Below are 21393 nucleotides of genomic sequence, written 5' to 3' on the forward strand. Positions count from 1 at the left end.
AAGAAAAGGAAGGATTTGTCTGGTGAACAGAGCTGTCCACAAGCACATGGAGTTCCCAGTCTCTCATCTGATCTTGGGTATGACTGGAAGGAAGGACCCAAGTGTAACAATGCCATACGGAGGTATGGCCAGTGAACTCTGATGGTAACAGCATGTCAGAGGGATGAAACCTCGCTTCTGCCCGCCAGGTGATGCCACACCCCCGCACGTGATGCCCTGCACAAGGCTGGCAGTGTTTCCATGTCCCCACAAAAGCCTCATTTCAAAGCAGACAAGAGTTCCCTGTTTCCAGCTTTTAAGAAGCCATGCAGAGGGAGACCTACCCAAGCCTTTGCAGGGGCCCCTGAACCCCGCCAGGCTGCCTTTCAGGGAGGGTCCCAGGGCATGTTCAGCCCTGTGGCTCTCCACTCCTCCAGGAAGTCTGGTGAACACTCACATCTCCTACCTTTTGCTGCAGCGCAGGTGGCTGTGGGGCCAGCACAGGGTCGGTGATGTAGGTCTTCTTCGTGCCGGTTGGCTGGTAGAGCCCAGGAGGACCCTGACCCACGGTGTTACTAGCAGGATACGCTGGCTCAGCCTTCCAGGAGCTCTGTGGCATGTAGGGTGCTTCGGAGCCGTTCCTCCCCCCATACCCCCCATAGTAGGGGTCTTGGTAGCGGCCCTGTGGAGGTGCATAGCCATAGGGAGGCTCCGAGGGCCGGGCAGGCGGTGGGGCATAGCCATAGTCAGGCCCGTGGGGCTGTGGAGCGCCATACTGCGGGGTGCTGGGCAGGCGGGCCGGCGGGGGAGTGTAGGACTGGCTGGGCCCCAGGCTGCCATAGTGCACAGGCTGCGGGGCAGGTGGTTGGTAGTGCGGGCTGGGCTGCGCTGTCCTCACCTGGACATTGAAGGCCGGGCGGCTGGGGGTAGAGGCTGTGGCATAGGGGGCCGGCACTGGTTGTGGTTTCAGGGTGCCAACAGGAGTGACCGGGATGGGTGCTGGCTGCCCCGGGCCCTTGGCGGTGGATTTCTTGGTGGCCGTGAGGGGAGGCTGGTTGGGGATGATCATCCGCTTGTGGCCAGTGACAGGGGTGGACACAGATGGAGGGGTGGCAGCGGAGCTGCTCGAGGTGCCAGAGCCCTAGGGAGCAAGAAAAGAGAGCCACAGCGTCAGCAGGAGGGGCGTCAGGTCAAGCAGTGAGGAGTTAAGTGGAAATGGGGTTTTACAGTAACATCTGTGCAGTGACTCAAACTGCTTAGGAAAGCAGGAATGCACCTGCGACCACACATTATAAAATGGTAATAGGAACCTTTTCCTTCTCTGATAAAACAGGGACGGCGCCATGGCAGCCCAGCAGAACTGCCGTGCACAGCGTTTCGTTTCTCCTTGGAGTTTTCTCCTCTGCCTCCAAACAAGCAAACTAAATCCCAACACATGCAAGAAAAAGGGAGACTCACTGGAGAACAACTAGGGGAAAACCCATCCATTCCTGCGAAAATGAGAGTATTTTGAACAAGACAGAAAATGAGATTACGGTCTCTACAGGGACATGAAAATCACTGCCTCTCTAGAGCACTTGTAGGGTATGGCCCTCAATACCAGAGCTTCTTTAACAATGCAGGAGGCAGCAGACTGGGATGGCCTAAAACCAGATTCCAAAACTTAAGAATTAACACAGATCAAAGCAAAATATGGAGATGTCCCTGTCCCTGCTCTAAGCACTGCTGGTTGAAAGCCTGGAGTGACCCCAGAGAAGGCAAATGTTTCACACAGCTCCTTAAAGGGAAAAAAGTGGGTAAGGATTCCTGAGAGCTTCAGAAGTCAGCTCCCACCACAGCAGCTACACAACCCTGTACCAGCACACCAGGCACATCAGCCAGAGAAGAGGCTAACAACAAGTGCCACCACTTCCTGTGATTTGGCCACCAAATAAAGATTTAGCGCAGTGACACTGTCCTAATAGGTATTGTACATACTTCTGTGTAATGTACTTGTTTGTCTGTCTTGCCCCTTACCTAAAATCCACCTCCAAAAACACCAGCATGAAAGGACACCTTTGTTAAAGAGCTAACAATGTGAAATAGTTCCTGAAGAACACTGAAGATGACATTTAAGTCTATTCAGTAAATCAAAGAAGAGCAAATTCAAATTTTTGAAGTTCAGGATTAGATAAAATTTATTGCTTCTCTACTTTCCTTTATTCTGAAAGAGTACCTGAATTTCCTGCCTTCCTATCCAGAGATCCATTAAAGTGAAGACAGTTTGACAGTATTTCTTTGCTGTTTTACTTAGTGACATAGTTATACGAGGTTATCTATCATTGAAAATTCCTGGGCTTGATCTCACCCATGATAATCCATAGCACCCAAAGTTTGATAATCTATAAGCAGCCCAAAGTCAGACCAGCTCAGCCCCCACCAGTGGTTGTCACATTTACCTAGATGACTGATCTTGCATTTGCTCCCAAGCGTTCCTGCTTTACGCAAGTACCCTGACCTCTCCCTACATCCCCATCACCCTCTTGCTGGGATCGCTGGACAGGGGAGAGATAGAGGCTCATTGGGACACCCTCAAGCACAAGCTCTACCAGCACCAGAGAAATCCTTTGCCTGGTCAGCAGGTGGCGGCAATAAATTGCTGCCAAACCAACCCGTGCCAGTGGCTGGAAAGGGACTTCAACCACCCATTTCTCTGGGCCTCCAAGGGTACCAAATTCACCTTCCACCGAAGGTGGGATAAAGGCAGACGCCCCCACCCATTTGGCAATCACCACATATGAAGAAAAGGGAGGTAAGTGCAAGTCACTCAACTTCTAATCCACAGCCCACAAGCAAGTCTAGCAAAGGAATAGCAAAGCTCTGTTACCCATTTGGTAGCTCTTCCCACTAATGTCCAAATACATTTTAGCTGATGCATTGTTAGAGACCTTACCCCTGCAATTACACCTTCAGGGCAAACCTTCCGTGAGAGTAAACCTTCCACAAAGAGTCACTATAAATGAGAAAAAAAAAACCAAAACAAACCGAACCCTAGGCAAGTAAGAGCATCAGTCTGTTTTGAGAGATGAACAAGGTGTGTACACAGAGGTGGGGAACAATAAGGCAGCAAACTTTTGCTGGAGAATAAAACATCTCAATGTGTTAAAATCCTGACCTTGCCAACAGATCCAGTAGTACAGAACAGTACATGGACAGACTGAAGAGATTTTGAAACTGAGAACAAGGAAGAGCTGAAGCGTGTCTCAGTTGAACTGCACAGACAGAGACAAGTTAAAGGTCTGTAGCCCTCCATTAATACTGTCTGATTCTTCTATTTCTGAAACACCTGGTAAGGAACAAGAAATTGTCTATTCCTCTGTCCGTGCACAACTGCAGCAGCACTCATTGCTAGCAAGAGAATTTGCTTTCTGTCAGAATTATTCTCACGTATCAGTTTAGCATTTATGCCTGGGAGTGCGAGAAACTTTCCCATTTCCTCACCTATTTCATTCCTGTAAATGAGAGTAGTTTGTCCACTTATTGTAATGGGATGAAAGGTCCACAATGCGGCACTGTGTAATTACCACCAGAAAAGCATTTTTCTTTTCCATGTGAAGAGGGAGAAGGTAGATAATGTTTTAAAGACAATGGGCTATCAGGGATGAGGGAGGAAAATCCAAACCAAAACAACATAAATGAGCCCTATTTATCACATATTATGTTTCTGAACACAGACCGTGGAAGCAGGTGACAGACCACTAGTAAAGCTCTTGTAATGGAAGTCACTTCACCTAATGTGTTGATGCCAGTCTCCTGCCTGGACTGGAACACACCTTAAGAATGAATGATAACTGCTTTCTCAAAAACCTGCCTGCCTATTGACTGGCACTCTGAAAGGCTCTGAGCAGCTCCTATGTTTGACGCTACAAAGAGAATGAGCTGAGAGTCTCCTCTCCTGCACCAGTGAAGGAAGAACAAGCTGCAGGTGCCTGGGCCAGAGACCAAGCTTTGCCATCAACTTTACAGAAAAGGCTCAAGCTAACAAGTACCGGCTGCATTGTGGCATTCAAACCACAGGCTGCCTTGAGGAGGAGGAAGTTTGCATCGGTAGGAGTCCCCAGAGGCACCCTTTGTGACTCATTCTCAATTCCTCTGAGGGTGCTGGGCAAGAGTGTGATGAAATCTGGGCTTCAGGGGGAGGAAGACCATGCAAGGCTAGTTAACGTGGTGTAGCAGAGAAATGGGACAGGTCAGAGGGAATTTGACACTACTGGAGCACTTATGATTTATGGGGACACAACCTGGCTGCAGCTCCTGACCAAGGGCACAGGTGAAGTATCACCATAAATCCGCTGCCCTATTGCCTGCAAGAGAGAAGGATGGCCACAGTCCAGCCTTCTGTAGGTCCAGCCATGCACTCAAGTATCACCCCAGGCTTAAACCTCTAGATTATTAATGGATTAAGGAAAGACTTTATAAACGCACATGAACTATGGACAAGATTCCTCCTCTGAGGACAAGCATGTGTGGAAGGTTGAGAAAAGGGTACTTAGATACCACAGGGAAGAGTGATTTCAACAGATGTCTGGAAGGCACTAGGAGGATAGGAGGGACAGTTGAGGCTATAAAGATGCCTGGTAGATAGAGAGGGAGTAATGAAGATAAAGCTGGGAAGGGCTACCTGTATCACTGTGTGCAGTCCTAGCAAAATAGATGACTGTCACAGATGTTTCATCCGAATGAGTCCACAGAACTTGTACTAGCGTAGTGAAGTAGACGCATCCAAAAGCACTTCAAAGTGATAGCCCAGAAGTATGAAAACAAGTAGAAATAGGCGAAAGAAAGAAGAGGAGTGGATTCATAGGAGTACAGGCAACCATTACTCCAGCAGCTCCTGGACAGCTCATTTCAAAACTATTGCATTTGCAAGTGACTATTGCAGCCAAACACACTCTCTGACACACTCTAAGGGCTGTTTTCAGAGGAAGACTGGCTTTCCTCTGCTCACCATGCACTACAGGAAACTGTCTGACACACTTCACAAGTGTAAATTAGAACCACGCTACTTACCATCAACCCCTTCTTGCAAATTAATATTTGCAAAGAGAGTAAACTAGAAACCCCAGGTGCTGATAATGCAGAGTTGTTAAGAGAAACTAGAGTAGGAAGGAGTTAAATTCAGAACCTGATCTACCACAAGCATTGTAATACAAATTTATTTTTATTTTTTTTTTTAAATGGGGAAAGCACAAGAGCCTTGTTTAAACACCGATGGAAGTACCTAAACGTACTGCCTCTTCTACAAATGAATTACCCAGCAGTTCAAATAAAGGTGAACTAATACTGACAAAATCAAGTAAAACTCAATCAATGTGGGAGTTAAAAAAAACCAAAAGAATTCTCCTTAAAAAAGTTACCATGTGTAACCATCAGGGGAATCATTTTGCTTGGTAACTCCTGCCCTGCCTTCTTACTTGCACTGGAAGATTATAAACATTTGCATGAGTTTCTTGTATGAGAAATCCAGGGTTTTGTGATAAACCTGTGCTATCCTAGGGATCTGACTGTCAAAGCTGAGTGTCTGGATTCAGAGTTACCCTGGGTGGGAAAACCCAAAATCCTGACTGTGTGATTCTGCACTCTGTAGAAATTATTTATAAGATCTTAAATTAAATGCAGTGTATACGACTAAAAAGTCATCACATACATACTATGGATTAAAGCTGTTCTTCTACAGAAATTCACCTGTAATTTTAGTTGTTGGTTAATATTCAAGGATCACCTACTGCAAGCTCAGGAGCATTGTGTCCCAACTAGAAGGAAGTGCAGCAGGAGGGCTAGGAGACCTCCTTGGATGGATAAGGAGCCGCTGAGGAAAATTCAAAGGAAAAAAGAGGCTTATAAAAGGTGGAAGCAAGGACAGGCGGCCTGGGAAGAATACAGGGATGTTGTCCAGGAAGCTAGGGACCAGGTTAGGAAAGCTAAGGCCCAGTTAGAATTAAACTTGGCTAGGGATGTGAAAAATAACAGGAAGGGATTCTATAGGTATGTAGTGAATAAAAAAACTAGGGACGGTGAGAATGGTGATCCTAGGCCCACTGTAGGAGAGGATATGGTTCGAGACCATCTTAAGAACCTGAAAGCACACAAGTCCATGGGACCTGATGAAATCCATCCTCATGGCATGAAGGAGCTGGTGAATGAAATTGCTAAGCCACTGTCCATCATATTTGAAAAGTCATGGCACTGAGGTGAAGTTCCCAACGACTGGAAGAAGGGAAATATAACCCCCATTTTCAAGAAGGGGAAAATGGATGACCCAGGGAATTGCACACCAGTCAGTCTCACCTCTGTGCCTGGCAAAATCTTGGAGCAGATTCTCTTGGAAGGCATGCTAAGGCACATGAAAAACAACAAGGTGCTTGGTGACAGCCAGCATGGCTTCACTAAGGGGAAATCCTGCCTGACCAATTTGGTGGCCTTCTATGATGGGGCTACGGAACTGATGGACAGGGGTAGAGCAGTTGATGTCATCTACCTGGACTTGTGCAAAGAGCTCGACACTGTCCCACACAACATCCTTGTCTCTAAATTGGAGAGACATCAATTTGATGGATGGACCACTCGGTGGATAAAGAACTGGCTGGATGGCCGCACACAGAGTTGTGGTCAGTGGCTCAATGTCCGGCTGGAGACCAGTAACGAGTGGTGTCCCTCAGGGATCGGTGTTGGGACCGGTCTTGTTCAACATCTTTGTCGCTGACATGGACAGTGGGATTGAGCGCGCCCTCAGCAAGTTTGCCAATGACACCAAGCTGTGTGGCTCAGCTGATACACTGGAGGGAAGAAATGCCATCCAGAGGGACCTTGACACGCTTGTGAGGTGGGCTGATGCCTACCTCATGAAGTTTAACCATGACAAGTGCAAGGTCCTGCACCTGGGTCGGAGCAATCCCAGGCACAGCTACAGGTTGGGCAGAGAAGAGATTCAGAGCAGCCCTGTGGAGAAGGACTTGGGGATGTTGGTTGATGAGAAAATGAACACAAGCAGGCAGTGTGCGCTTGCAGCCCAGAAAGCCAGCAGTATCCTGGGCTGCATCAAAAGGAGTGTGACCAGCAGGTCGAAGGAGGTGATCCTGCCCCTTTACTCTGCTCTTGTGAGACCTCACCTGGAGTATTGTGTGCAGTTCTGGCATCCTGAACATAAAAAGGACGTGGAACTGTTGGAACAAGTCCAGAGGAGGGCCACGAGGATGATCAGGGGACTGGAGCACCTCCGGTATGAAGACACACTGAGAAAGTTGGGGCTGTTCAGCCTGGAGAAGAGAAGGCTGCGTGGAGACCTCATAGCAGCCTTCCAGTATCTGAAGAGGGGCCTATAAGGATGCTGGGGAGGGACTCTTCATTAGGGACTGCAGTGACAGGACAAGGGGTAACGGGTTAAAACTTGAACAGGGGATGTTTAGACTGGGTATAAGGAAGAAATTCTTTCCTGTGAGGATGGTGAGGCACTGGAATGGGTTGCCCAGGGAAGCTGTGAATGCTCCATCCCTGGCGGTGTTCAAGGCCAGGTTGGACAAAGCCTTGGGTGACACGGTTTAGTGTGAGGTGTCACTGCCCATGGCAGGGGGGTTGGAACTAGATGATCTTAAGGTCCTTTCCAAACCTAACTGTTCTATGATTCTACCTTTTGTCAGAGTTAAATCTTAAGGAAAAAAAAGCACACAATAACTATAATCTACAGCATAAGCATGATTCTATAAGATCAGCTGGAACTCTTATGAAAATTACTTCATTCTCCTTTTATTTTGTGCATTTGTAGAGTATTTTCTATAGAATCCCTTCAGTTACTCAGTTTCACAGACTGGATCAAAAATGCCAACATGAAGTTTATCACATTCTATTCAATTCTCCAGGCATTTTTCATAAAGGTACAGCTGAATAGCTTTAGCCCTTTAGCTGTCAAATTACCACATATAAAGACACATTACTCCAACTCAGTGGTTTTCAACCTTTATGCTCGGCAGCCCCCAACTGTTTTTCAGGAGAGACAAACTCCTTTACAGAGAGTGTTAATCTACTGACAATAAACACGGGTTTTTAAGTTACCTTTCACAGAATTCTTCTTTGTTACCTTAGGAGTGATCATGGACTGTCAGGGTTTGCAGAGCAGAGGTTTAGAACCATGGCTCTATCTACAGCTGCCTTTTTCAAGCATTTCAGTCACTATTTACCTCAGGATAGGAGTGAAACAACCCTTCTTCCTCGAAAGGCAGAAAGCTAGCAACTACTGGCAGATGGAACGCAGGGTGCAGCATTCTCAGGGGGCTGCCACTTCACAGTGCCAGTGCAGCACCTCTCTTCACAACTTGGCCACTCTTCTTCATGGTCCACAGACACAAGCCTGACTAAAACACAGGGGAGCTCAGGCGTGTGCCAGCTGAAAACTTTTAAGTATCAGTGCTGGTGGTGGTTGGAAGCCTGGGTGGCTTTGAAAGGTGGAAAATTAACTTGGCTTCTCCTAACACAGCGGATTGGCACTCACCTTGACTAGCTGGAGGTGCTTAAAGCTCTCTCTGTGAAATATTTCTCTACAGGGTCATTTATCCCATTCTAATATTGAAACCTAAAATAGGGAAGATGAATCATCCACTGGAGGAATCTACTTCACTCCACTGACTGTAAAAGAAGCATAAAAACAGCCAAGAGAAGTCATTGAATATTTAGACAGCACAAGTTAGTGGAGACAAATTCCACAATAAGCAGGTAATTTTGATGTGACTGTAAGAAGCACAGATATCTTTTCCGTGCATTAAGTGCACTGCCACTCAAGCTCAGCTAGTGATATGCACCAAGGAGACTCCTGAGTGCCAGTAGCTCAGATGATCAGTCAGGACCCTGCCACACCATGCAGCCGATGCACGACCCAGAAGCTAGGCTGCAAATGCACTTCTCACGTATGAAGGGGGGGTGACATGGGTGGGCTGCCCTTCCACACCTCCTTTTCCGCCTCTGTGCTGAACAGTGACTCCTGCTGGAACTGAAGCTGCTGCCTTGCCAGGAGTAGCAGCTGGGCTGATCCTCCTTCCTGCCTGAGATCCCAGCTCCCCCTCAATTTGGGAAGGATAACCTCAGAGAAGAATCAAATACTGTGCTTTGAAACTTGGGCCTTTAGGTACCTGCAAATGTAAACAGGCATTTTATGGAGTTTCTTGATGCGCAGACACATCTAACTCCTGCTGACTTCAAATTCTGTATTTGAACAAGCTGCCTTGCTAGTGATAATGTATGGCCAGGTTCCCCTGAACATATCCTCTTTTTCAGTCTGAATTAATATCTAGGTGAAAAAGAGAAATCTGGCTTTTCATTTGGGACTTGCAGACGTCTGGAGTCCTTGCAGAGCTCCAGCTGGGTTGCTGAATGTCCAGAGATTCTGGACAGATGCACTTCTCCTGTTCAGCATACCTGATGCATTTTCAATATTCAGGATTTTCTGGCCTTTATTATAATGTCCAGATAGTAGGCAAAACACACTGAGGACACGTCAGTCCACTTTGCACTTGCTGCGAAGCAGGGCACACAGCTCAGTTACAAACACAGATTTCTTTAGGTGTCAAAATGCCCTTAGAAGCTGGTCCAAAATCTTGAAGTCAGCTCCAAAGCCTTACAACCCTCAGTTAAAACATGCTTATAATCAGGTGAAGCTTTTCTTTATAGTTTCATAATTTTCTCTTTTCTAGCTTACAGCTGACAAATGTACGTCACAGAGGCATGGGCTACGCATGGATCAGCAGTCATACTCATACTTCCCAGACGTGTTTATATGGCATTCAGCTTGCTGGCTTGATCACCAGAAGCTATCAAGGTATTCAAATGGATTGCTCCTAAGCATTATACCAAAAGAAGAGAAGAAATCTAATAAAGTGTTCATCTCTGGCTCTCAGATGAAGAGAATACCTTACAGATGCCATAAAGCATTACAAGAACACAACTGCTTCTGAGCTTTGATCTGTTTTTCAGCTGCTACCGCAGGTGGAAAAGGAGTCAACAGAGTTGTTAACATTTCTGTTCACAACCTCTTCTGTACTCCTTGTGATGGCCCAGCTTGAAACATAAGGGAGAAGGTGGTGCACAAAAGAAAAGGTGATAAAAACTTGCCCTCTAATATTTTCTTCGGGAAAACTTTTCCTTTTAGAAGTGATGTGTGCAGTTATAGACACACACCTTGGTTCAGCATTCAGTATGGGTGTCAAGTGTTTTAGGCAATCTGGGTTTCCACTTTCCAACACTCCATTAATTCCAAAGAGCCTGAACACATCTGAAAAGTTTGGTCTCCAAAACACAACAGTGTTATGCCAGGGAAGAATTTTGCTTTTCCTTTCCAGTTTTATATTTAATGTTTTATTTGTTTACCCCAATACTATCACTACGATGACCGCTATGAACTTTTTTATGCGTTTTTCCCTTTCTGCTGAGTGATCATCGTATTTATGAGGAGGATTATGTGAGAGACCGGTTTTAAAAGACGTGCAAACAATTTACCTGAATACTTCAAGCTCTGTTGGACAGTCAAAGGCCACCATTTTAGCTTAGTTCATTGAAAGGGCTAGCTATGATTAAAATTCTCCTATTTAAGCAATTCCACTTGACCAGTTCAAATGCCATAGCAACTTCATCTACAAGAATATCGGCTATCAGCACAAGAAATAGCTGTCAAAAATTCCAGAAGATGCCAGTCATGAGAAGTTAAATGTTTTCTGACATTTAAACCCAATTCATCTTGGGATATTTCTGTAATTTCCCACTCTCATCACTAAAATAACAAATTTGCACCAGTCTGGACCTCAGGAACATGCAATGGCAGCCCCTTGCACTAGCTGAATCAGTGGCACATCAACTCTAGCAATAAATTACGTGAGGAGCTGTGTGCCACAGCCATTTGGTTACATCAAAACGCAGAACTACTGAATACGGTCCTGGAACAGAAGACCACAAAAAGGGTAGAGCAGAACCATGTGAAGACAAGTCACTATGTGCATGGAGCAGGGAAACTGAGCTCCTTAATGATCATCTTCTCTAAGGCTTAGCTTCACAGGAATGTCCAAAGCATTTCCATTCAGCAAACTGGGCCTTCTAACAGCCTGAACAAGTCTCCTTGCTTAATTTAGGCAAAATGTTGCCCTGTCTGACAATGGGGAAGCCCCCACTACACCTATAAATAAGAACATTGGGTAAGCCAAGTATTTTTATGACTTTTGCTATTACTAAGCTAGTGAAGCTTGAAGTATCATAATTACACTGTCCACAGACTTAAAAACATTTTTTCCTTCCCTTTATAAATTGCTATTTGTAATGAAAAAGAAGCTCACATGCATAATAAATATGGGCAGGTTAGAGGGTTATGTAGATTGTGCCGCTATCCATGCATGTACATCATGATTATAAAAAAATGGATTTAAAAGGTATAATGGAAGACGTGTGAGGGGAAGGGATGTGCACCTGCGAGTGACAGGACAAAGAACATGTATTCATGGAGTCCTCTGGATAAGTCTTTTGCTACCTACAAGGAAAAGTTATCATTTTCTATTGTGTGCTGAACAACGGATTTAAAGAACAGTCCAAAAACTCTATAAAAGCTTCTCATTTCCTACTAAATTGCAAAGGAGTTTTAGAGTGTTTACAGAGTATGCAAGCTTTCTTCCTTTATTAATTCTAGAGAACATAAAAAGTGTGCATATGCACAAATAAAATAATATGAAATACATATGCACTCAGACACGACTTGGTTTAGTTTCTGTTACTTGTAATTTGTTTACAATTACAATTATTTGCTGCATTGCTTGCATTTATAACCTATTTATCTTTCCAAATTCCAAAACTCTATCAAACCCAATTTAAAAAATTCTTCTTCCAGAGGGCATTAACATTTTCAAATGTTAGTATTGTCTCTATTTCCTGTGAAAGCCATGTGTTTTTATTCTTTTTTTCCCCACATTTTAAAGCTTCTGCAAACAGTCATACAGAAGAGCAGAAGCATCAGCGAACAATTCTGTGTTCATACAACATCTGCTTTCTTACGGTTCACTTGAGGTCCAGAACCCACCGTCATCTGCCAATATTTTTAGTGGGCTCCAAAATGATTCAAGTTAGTAACTTGAGTGGTTAGCAGCAGAGAAAAACTATACAGCCTCACCAAAAAAGATTACAGCTCAACCAAAAAAACCCACAAAAGACAGGCAGATGTGACAGAGAGGTTATTTTCCTATTAGGTCCGATGTACACCTTTCCAAAAGGCTGACAAGCTCCAACAACAGGTCAAATTTAACTGTTTTCCCAGACGACTCCTTCTGGGAAATGGAGTGGAACATTCCCTCATTTACCCGTCTGCCTGGGTTATCACTGCTGACTGAAATACCTTAGTCTTTCCACAATATTGCAGACTCCAAGTATGATGTTGAGAAACCTGATTGGAAAAGTTTTCTTTCACCTGCTGTGGCTTTTAAATATTATTATATAGGTATATAAACACATACATAAAGATACACAGAACATACCCACTGCAACATGTCTTGTCAAAACACCAAGGCAGTACTGTAACAAGTCATGAAAGGGAAAGAATGCACATTAATTTATAGCACAAGAAAAAATGCCATCTGTACCACAGAAATACTCAAGTATAAAACAATACAGAAAGAGTATTTTTAAATTAAAGTATTAATTCAGAATAATCAGTTTCATCACTATTTTCCTCTCTTCATAGAGAACATATCATTATATTAAATGTATGGTTAATAAAGTATTTACTCAAAAGACACACTGATAAAAATTTATAATCATTAACAGTATTGCCCTAAAAAGACTGTGTAAAGCAATGCCAAATGTATGGCCTCCCCAGGCTTGTTCTGTTGCAAATGGCATCATAAATTAATCCAGTTTTCATAAATATGCCTTGAGGAAACAAACCCACAAATAGCCATTTTAAGTTTAAATATAAAAACCACAAAAAAAAAACAAACACCAAAGAACAAAAATATCTTCTCTTCATTCTTAACCAGAACACAAGACTGTGTTTTTAATGACTGATACTGCTGAATAGGTCATCAAGTACTACCTAATGAGTCTGATTACCTTATGATTTATAATTTTCCTCATTTACGCTGTTCTTAGACCAAACATTTACCTGATTAGGTTGAGGTTATCACAGTCACAGAATATGCTTTAATACTTCTTGCTGCCTGAATTACATTTTTTAAAAAGTGCCTTATATCAAGCCAGATTCTGATCTCAGTGATACTGGTGCCAGCTTCAGCACATCTGTTAACTCCAGCAGATTTACTCCAAACACTCTAGCTATTGCAGATCAGGATTTGGCCTACAACTGTCTCTGAATTTGGAGGGGTTTTCTCCCCACTGGGAATACAGCAGAGGGTTTCTATGCAAACTGTAACAAATCCTGCAGATCTAACCTGCTCCAGGCAATAATCATTTGCTTTGCAAAAAACTCAACATCTAAGATCTTGGCAATTCATACTGCTGCAACCTGAACAAAAGCAAATGAAATTTATAATCGAGGCTTAATATAACTTGCATTGGACTAAACCTTAGCGCCTCGAGGCACTCAGCTCGGCACATAACAGCAACAGCATCGACCAGCCCAGCTCTTAAGCCAGCCATGCATCTTGACCTGTGCACCCGTCCACAAACACTTTTGCATTAGGAATTAAAAACAAGCATGCTAATTGAAAACAAACAGAGGTATCCTCCCTCTCTCTTCACTTCCTTCCTTGTGGTGGATGTATAAATGCATACTGATGGCTACTGGGATTTATAGCCTAACTGATTTTGACATTTTTAACTTCAGAATTTGAAACAGTGACTTTCTAACCCTGGGGCAGGAGTGCTAAATGCTAAAAACCCTTGGACTAGGGAGTATTAATTTAGTCCTTCTGAGCAGCTTGGATTCAACAACATTCTAACAAGAGCTCAGCGCTCTCCAAAACTCAGCAGTGGACGCCCAAAAAACTGCAAGGAATTTTGGATCCAAAACAGAGTGTCGTGGCTTTCATTCTTGTTTGTCACAGGTCAAATTAAGTTTCAGACCTGAACTTGAGGGGAGTGGGGAGAATTCAGGTCTGGGTATGAATTTATGGCAGGATTAAATCGTATTTCATTTGTAGCCTGCAATGCATCTTTTTTTTTTTTCTTTTTTTTCCCCTTGTGGTTCATGACGTATTCATATTTTAAGACAAAAACAAACATTCACAGAGCAAACGTTCTGGCATCACAAGTCATCAATAAATCTCTTTTCCACAACAACCCACAAGAATTCACTGCAGGACCCAATTGTTAAAACACAAAGCAATGACATTCTATAAGCTTTCAGAAGTATCATTCTAGCCCTTGTGGACTTGCTGAATTCTCTAAATGAGTCACTGGCCTCTCAACAGAATTATCTAAACTTAGGTTAAGCCAGGTTAATTCCCTTCCCCCTTTAATTTAGAAGTCCAGCTGCAGCACGTGGCTTTCCAGCGAAAAGATCTAAATGCAGAGCCCATTCACCCCAAACAGGAAATCTCACGGGACCCAAAGCTCATTTTTTCCTAAAAGCTAGAGATAAACCACACTAACGGGAAAAAAAAATGTGGTTTCCAAAGCCTCATGGGCCATGTGATATAAAAATCAATATTCGTCTTACATGGTACAAATCACTCTCTGCTGAAGGCCAAAGGACCATAGTTGAAGCGACTATAGCTGGGAGAGGCAAAAGGGCAGCTGCAAAAAATGGGAGATGAGGAGAGCAGACATTTTGACTAGAGCAGGGACAAGGGAGATGCCAAAACCACCCTTCTAACCAAAGCAAGCAAGCAGACATGACATTTGGGGTTGGGCTGAAGGTTTCAACTCGAGAGGACATCCCTTCTGCCCTGCATGCTCTCCTTGGAAGGTGAGATGATGAGCACTCATTTTCTCAATCCAAGGGTACTTGCAACAACTACAGCTTGCAGCACAGCATCCTGCTTTAGCTACCTTGCCTCTAACTAACCACACAGTATCAGCTACACTGTAAGCTCCCCAAAAAGCGTTTGCTGGGCAGACACAGAATATCATAATCTTCATAAAGGGAACCACTATGCAGAAAGTAGCTCAAGTTTTTGTACTCCCACCCATACACTGCTGTAAGATCATTTGAACACACTACTGCCTAGTTTCTTAGGAAAAAAACCTAAATTTCCAGGCTAAATATTTCATGTCCAGTTTGACTTTAGGAATGGGTACAACAAACAAAAATCACAGCGGATCGTGCTGTTGATATTGATGGTCTATACAAATTTGGTTGAACCAAGTAAACTCTCTTTAACCTTCCAACAGCGCTACAGTTTTCACCACTGGGTATATAAAACTAAGTAGTAAAGGTTTTGCTTCAGCTGTAATAGATTCTATTTTTAATAATAAAAGAAAAAACTACCTTTTTTTTTTAAAGGAAAAGTTAAAAAAAACTAAAGAAGGAAAAGGGAAGAAATAAAGAAAAAAGAAATAACTTATCCTACTAGTGCTGCAGAGAAGTATTTAATTAAGGATTTTGGACTTCAATTTTAAAAAAGAGTAGGTTTGAAGACTGTAGAAAAAGCACAAAACATGATAAAAGCTAAACAGCCTGATGAAAAACTAAGAAGCAACTGAAATAAGGTTTTTTTAAAAGATGAAATACAAACTATTTTAAACTGATCCCATGATATTTTTAACAGCTGGAATCGATAATGCTGAACTCAGCCATAATTCTACTGTATTTAGTTTTGTATCTATCAAAGTCCACACGACATTTCCATGAGACATACAGATAGATATATAGGCTGATAGACAGATGGATAGGTACATAAAAAGAAAAATGAAAAATATCATTATGAAAGGGAACATTTTCTTGTCTGCTCTTTCAGTGCACTTTTTTTTTAAAATTTCAATTTCTACCTTATTATTTCCTATAAGTAGAAACAGATTTCTCTTTCTTTCAAAAATTCTTAAACAGAAAGCCTCCTTTGACAGTTTCAGCAGCAGATTAATCACTTTTGCAACCCACAAAAAAAAACTTTTCTGGAAAGCATAACTGTCTGTAAATGTAAGTGACAGAATTACTCTCTCTTATGCTAAGACGCCTACACATTCTCTCACTTCTATGACTCAGCACCAGATAAAAGTTTGCGAGATAATAAGCAACTTTCCTTTAGAACAATAAAAATAGTAATAAAAATGGTTAAAAAAACAACCCTTGTTTCCCCCACAAAAAAATAAAAATAAATCCCTATGGTGCTAAACCAAATTCTGCCAATGGATTCCCCCTGCCACTGGAATAAGATACAAATATCCCAAGGACTTCAAAGAGGAGAGGGGCCAAGCTCAAGCAGCATCAAAATCAAAACACATGCAAACACAGGAGGCTTTACTTTTTCTCCAAATGAGCAAGAACGGGTCTGTTTCAACAAAGAGGGATTTTATTACTGTTCATCCCCTGCCTTGCTCTAATTTGGTAGACAAATGAGTTGAAATTTTGCTCACCTATAATGAAAATTTCCAGACACTCTAAGGCAACACACTCAAGGCAAAAAATCACAGAAACTTGTGAGGAAGGGAAGGGAATTTCAGTGGGACTTTCCCTCCTGCACTGTGGTTGTTATCTGACTTGAGCTCATTAGAGCCAGACTAACTTCTCCTTCAGCAAACCAGGTCAGTGACAGACCCTTCAGACCAGAATCTAACTCTAATTTTTGACAAATATTAAAAAAAAATAAAAATAAAACCACCCAGAAACCAAAAAAAAAATAAAGCTGAAAAGGAGGGACTCAGACCACAGCTAAGCTCTTATGATGGCCCTGAAATGAACAGGCACAGTCCTGATACAGAAACATCACTAGTCTGCTTGTAAATGCTGATGGAACAGAAGACAGCCACCTCCTGTCCATACGCTCTTGCGAGCTCCAGCATGCAGATTAAAGTAACCAAAGGATGGTAACTATAAGATGGCCGATTATTTACTTAAGTAGACATGCCATGGACCTGAGGAGGAAAGTGGTGATTTCCCAAGCCCCAGGGTCCCCCTTGCCAACTGATGGACACTTCTGCTAAGAGCTTCCATCACCTCATGGGTGGGTCACCAGAGTCCATGTCCCTCAGAGGCAGCTTACTCTACCAGAAGCTGAAAATTATCTAGGTAAATAAAGCAACAGAATGCTGCTTGTGCACGTCACCTCTGCAAGAAGCAGAGTCCAGCCAAGGAGTACCACATCCACTCCTGAATAGGCTGCTGCTGGTGGCTTTTACATTTTTTTTTACACTGGAAATTGTAAATCAATGGAATTAGGTATTGCATTTTAAATTTAAAGGAAAGCCTCAGGGTAAGGTGTCCCTGGTCATGGGTGAGGGACTTCTTGTTGGGGGGATGCTTTGGACTGAGTCAGAGGTAGAATCAAACCCTTCAAAATGCCTTCACTAATAAAGTGCACGTGCTCTGGCTGGAGGCTGGTGAGCAGAACCCGTGTCTCAGCACGGTGCTGACAAGGCCCCGGCTGGAGCACATGTGCATCCTGCACAGACCAAGGAGCAGGCAGGAGCAGCCCCATCCCAGCTGCTCCCCATCACTGCATAGGGAGCACTGAGCAAACAGCAGTGTCCAGATGCTCCAACTCAGCTGGCTGCCAGGTGAATTCGGTACCACTCACCTTTATAGAGCAATGTCTTGACATTTTGGGCAGGGACCCCTGTGTGCTGAATACTTCCAAAAGAGAGTGACCAGAGCTGGGAAAGGGCTCCCATGCACCCAGACACCATCCCTTTTCCCAAGGAAAAGCCCTGCAAGCTCTAGACGAGAATTTACAGGCCCAGATAATGATACTACTGGCCCATTTGCATTTGTGTCTCAAAACTATGCTCTTTATTTCACAAATAACAGATTTCCATGCCTAAATCTGACTAAAAGCAGGTGTACCTCCAGTGGTTTCTGTGCAGCTACATCTGCTCACATGCCAGGGCAAACGCCAAACTATTTATTGCGACTTAAAATTTATTGCTTTTTTAGTTCTCCATCCCAAACCCATTTTTGTTCAAAAATTCCTTTTAAATCCTTCTATGCTGACTGGATAAATCAAATTTGACAATTAAAATGGTAAATTGTTCAGAACCTCAGAGTTTCCACCTGAGGATCTCCAAATAGTTTTGGAACTTAAATGCACTTAATTATTCCCATACCCCTTCCAAAAAGGAAACAAAAAGAAACATCCTTTTTAATTATTTTTTTCACAGATAAAAACTTAAGTCCTGAGAGCCCAGAACAGCCCACTAGGAAGCTGTTTGCTCCAAAGACTGCTTATCCAGTAAATCAGATGAAGGGCTGGGAAGGGAAGCCAGGAGTTTCAGCAACTCTCAGTCCTCTTGTTCTCACCACTTCATCAAATAACAGGCACAGCTATGTGATCATGCAGTTGTCAGTGTTTTCCCTCAAGGGAGCTGGACAGAAGATGCTGAAAGCATTTGATCTACATGGTATTAAATGCTAGCACTGAACATTATTGTTCAATGATGAAAATTCAGACATAAATAACTGGCTTGTTTCAAATAAGTAAAAGGATGTCTGTGTTTGCAGGAAACTCACAAGAGGGAGTAAAGAACCAGGGTGCTCCTTTTCTTTCATTATTCCCCTTTTTATTTCTTTTGTAGCTGTGTCTGGAAATAAACTATCAGACAGAAGAGCTGCTCCTGCTGTTGCTGTGGCAGATGGCAAGCAGAACTCAAGGCCGGGGCTTTGCTTCGGCCGGGCTGCGTGGGGAATTCTGCTGCAGGAGGAAACAAGGCAAAATGTGCAGGCTGCTGTCTGCATTCAGATAAAGCACTGTCTGTTGCTAGCAGCACAAGTTGTTCTGAAAACAAGAGTCAATCATCTGTAGCCTTATTTCTGTACATTTCCTGCAGGGGTCTCATGAAATAAATGAGAATAAATGTAAGGGCGAGAGTTCTTATTAGGAGCAGCCTCGTCAGCATCACCCAGCCAAGCATTTACGTCATCAGCATACTAATTTAATCAGACCTGAGCAGTGATGCTATAAATGGATTACCATTCCAGCTAGTGTGGTTACCGAGGTAACTCAGCCCTTTGTGCCACAGATACAATCGGCTTAATGATAATAAAAACCTCAGCACAAATGAAACAGAAGGAAAAGCCTGACAGGGCTGACGCATACACGACCCTTTCTCTCCTCTTCCCCCTCCCTTTCCCAACCTCAGCCGCTTACTGCAATAAAATTAAGTGCTGCTGTGATCTGTATGCACAGCATTCCCATAGGGAACATGCAAGTAAATAGAACCCGCGGAAATAATTAATACAGGCCAACAACTAATGCCGTCAGCACTACTTAGTCATTCCACCAACCCTGAATGGGAGAGGGACACATAGACAGAAATGCCACACGGGCACACGCCAAAGAGCCTGCAAAGGGCTTCAGACAAGTAGTTGCTCACCACCACGTAGCATAATTTTACCAGCTGATTGCTTGGCCCAAGAGCTGACTGCAGTAGTGAGTTTAGTCACTGCCTACCCCTGCCAGGAGGGGGGCATTTCCATATGATCTCCTGCTCATTTGAAACTGGAGGTGACTTAAGAGTGGGCAGCCCAAAGGCCAGGGAGCAACTCAACTGCAAGGTCAGCAATCCAGATGTGGAGGTGACTTGGTCCTTTGCAGGGAGGGCTGAAATGGGGCTCTGGGCTTTCCTGCATTCAGACAGCATTCAAAAACAGCAGCCTACTCACCTCCCAGCTTAGCCTGGGAAAGCAAACAGCCTGCAAAGCAATAGCCTCAATGGGCTAAAAGGCAGCGATATCCCTGCCTTAAAATGGACAGAAGATGATACTCTTCAGCTCCTCTAACTATGCCCAATTGAGAGCAGAGCTCCATATGGATACTGAATGCCACACAATTTCCTTACTTGGATGCCAAAGACAAAATTTCGCATACATTTTAAGATTTAATTTTCTTTTCCTCCTTCCCAAAATGTAGGCAATTATGAGCTCAAACACAAACATCTAATCTCCCAGCTGCCAGAGCAGCTCAGGCATTTCACCTGCCCTTACTGCAAGTCACCATCTCCTCACCTACCAATGCTTCATCTGAAAACACCAAACACTACAACCGGATCAGGAGCAGGAATTCATACCGTAACCTCAGGCTCATCAGGCTCCTGGTGGGTATTGCTTGATTGTAAGGGATTAGCATGAGACCAATAACTTTTGATGGATTCACCAGGAGTGCAATGAATTCTGCATTGCGTGTCACATAAACACAGGCATCAATCTTGTTGCTTTGCAAATGCCAAAACATAGCTCACACAGCCTTTGGAAAAAATCCACAGAGACTTCCCAATGTTTACAACCGGACATGTACAGAAACAGCTCTACCTTTCCTTTCACAACATTTGTATGTTTTTGGTGGGATTGCCTGAGGGCAGCTTGTTCCACTTACGGAGACCATATCAGCAAGGCAACCCAGCACTTTTTCACTGAGCAGAGGTACTCAAGTGTTTGGACCCAAAACAAGCATTAGTGAGACCAGCCGCTCCAGAAAAGAAAATCCTTTCTGAAGTGGCAGAACACCAGCAAAGCCAAAGCTGCTTCTATGCACTTTTGCATGCCCCTGCAATGAGCAATAATAGCAGATTTGTCTGTAGACTAGACACATTCAGGCTCATCTCTTGAGAAATCTCACTAAGCACTTTCTCACTCCTCCACCACACAGAAAAGCACCAGTCCTCCTGGGAAATTTATTACATACTTCTAGAAAAATAGTTAAATAGCTCCTTTAGGAGCCCTTTTAGATCAGATTACAGGAGTACACTCTTCCCTGGAAGGGAGAGAATCCTATGCAAATGACACCAATTATGAAAAGTTACGCTCTTGGTTGGAAACACCCAACCGGCTGAAAGTAGAGTTGTGTGTCCTGATCTAACCATGTCCTCATGGCAGCCAGGCAGGTGAGCCGCAAATAACCCCAGGAAAGGAGGTGGGGTGATAAAAATCAATCCTCAAACTAAAAGGCAGACGGCAGAGCGCCAGAACATACAGCTCTGGAAATGGCGCGACTGTTGATGTGAAAAGGAAGCCATCACCTTTGCTTCAATTTAAAAGTCATCATGACAGCTTGAGAGATTGTAACATTTAAGTGACACAGTGACAGCTTGATCCAGTCCAACAATCACAATTCACAGACGTGCTTTAAACACAAACCCTGCTTCTCCGGGTGCAAAGCTGCTTCTTGCTTAGGAAAGGCACATAGCAGGAGAGATGTAACATTAGAAATATTCCTCCAGGGTGGCCACTCAGCTGGTTATTCTGCATATACTCTGCTTGTGAGAATGGACTGGACCTCTCCCCATCCTTGTGGCAAAGGGCCTGAGCAA

At 43.6% G+C, this 21393-nt stretch overlaps 1 protein-coding gene and 1 long non-coding RNA gene across 16 annotated transcripts in view; one reads left to right on the forward strand and one right to left on the reverse strand.

The window, feature by feature from the left end:
* The window catches only part of LPP (LIM domain containing preferred translocation partner in lipoma), a 338569-nt gene that overhangs the window by 119183 nt on the left and 197993 nt on the right, over positions 1–21393 (reverse strand). For 11 of the 14 annotated variants that reach the window (XM_061452175.1, XM_061452168.1, XM_061452176.1 and 8 more), the window contains one exon: positions 446–1120. The exons of 1 other annotated variant lie outside the window; for it this stretch is intronic. In XM_061452175.1, the coding sequence (XP_061308159.1) occupies positions 446–1120 (675 nt within the window). The remainder of the gene's footprint in view (positions 1–445; positions 1121–21393) is intronic. 2 more of the 14 variants (XM_061452178.1, XM_061452180.1) reach the window with 2 other exon arrangements.
* LOC133268697 (uncharacterized) lies at positions 469–9901 on the forward strand. Of its 2 annotated transcripts, none has more exons than XR_009743145.1 (3): positions 469–598; positions 8556–8724; positions 9699–9901. It is a non-coding gene; the product is annotated as an uncharacterized LOC133268697 (long non-coding RNA). The 2 variants fall into 2 exon arrangements; XR_009743144.1 differs by lacking the exon at positions 469–598 and adding an exon at positions 4162–4288.

This window comes from Pezoporus flaviventris, unplaced genomic scaffold (assembly GCF_033815535.1).
Source record: "Pezoporus flaviventris isolate CSIRO_AGI_PZ_B2104156 unplaced genomic scaffold, CSIRO_AGI_Pfla_v1 ptg000013l, whole genome shotgun sequence".
NCBI lineage: Eukaryota > Metazoa > Chordata > Aves > Psittaciformes > Psittacidae > Pezoporus > Pezoporus flaviventris.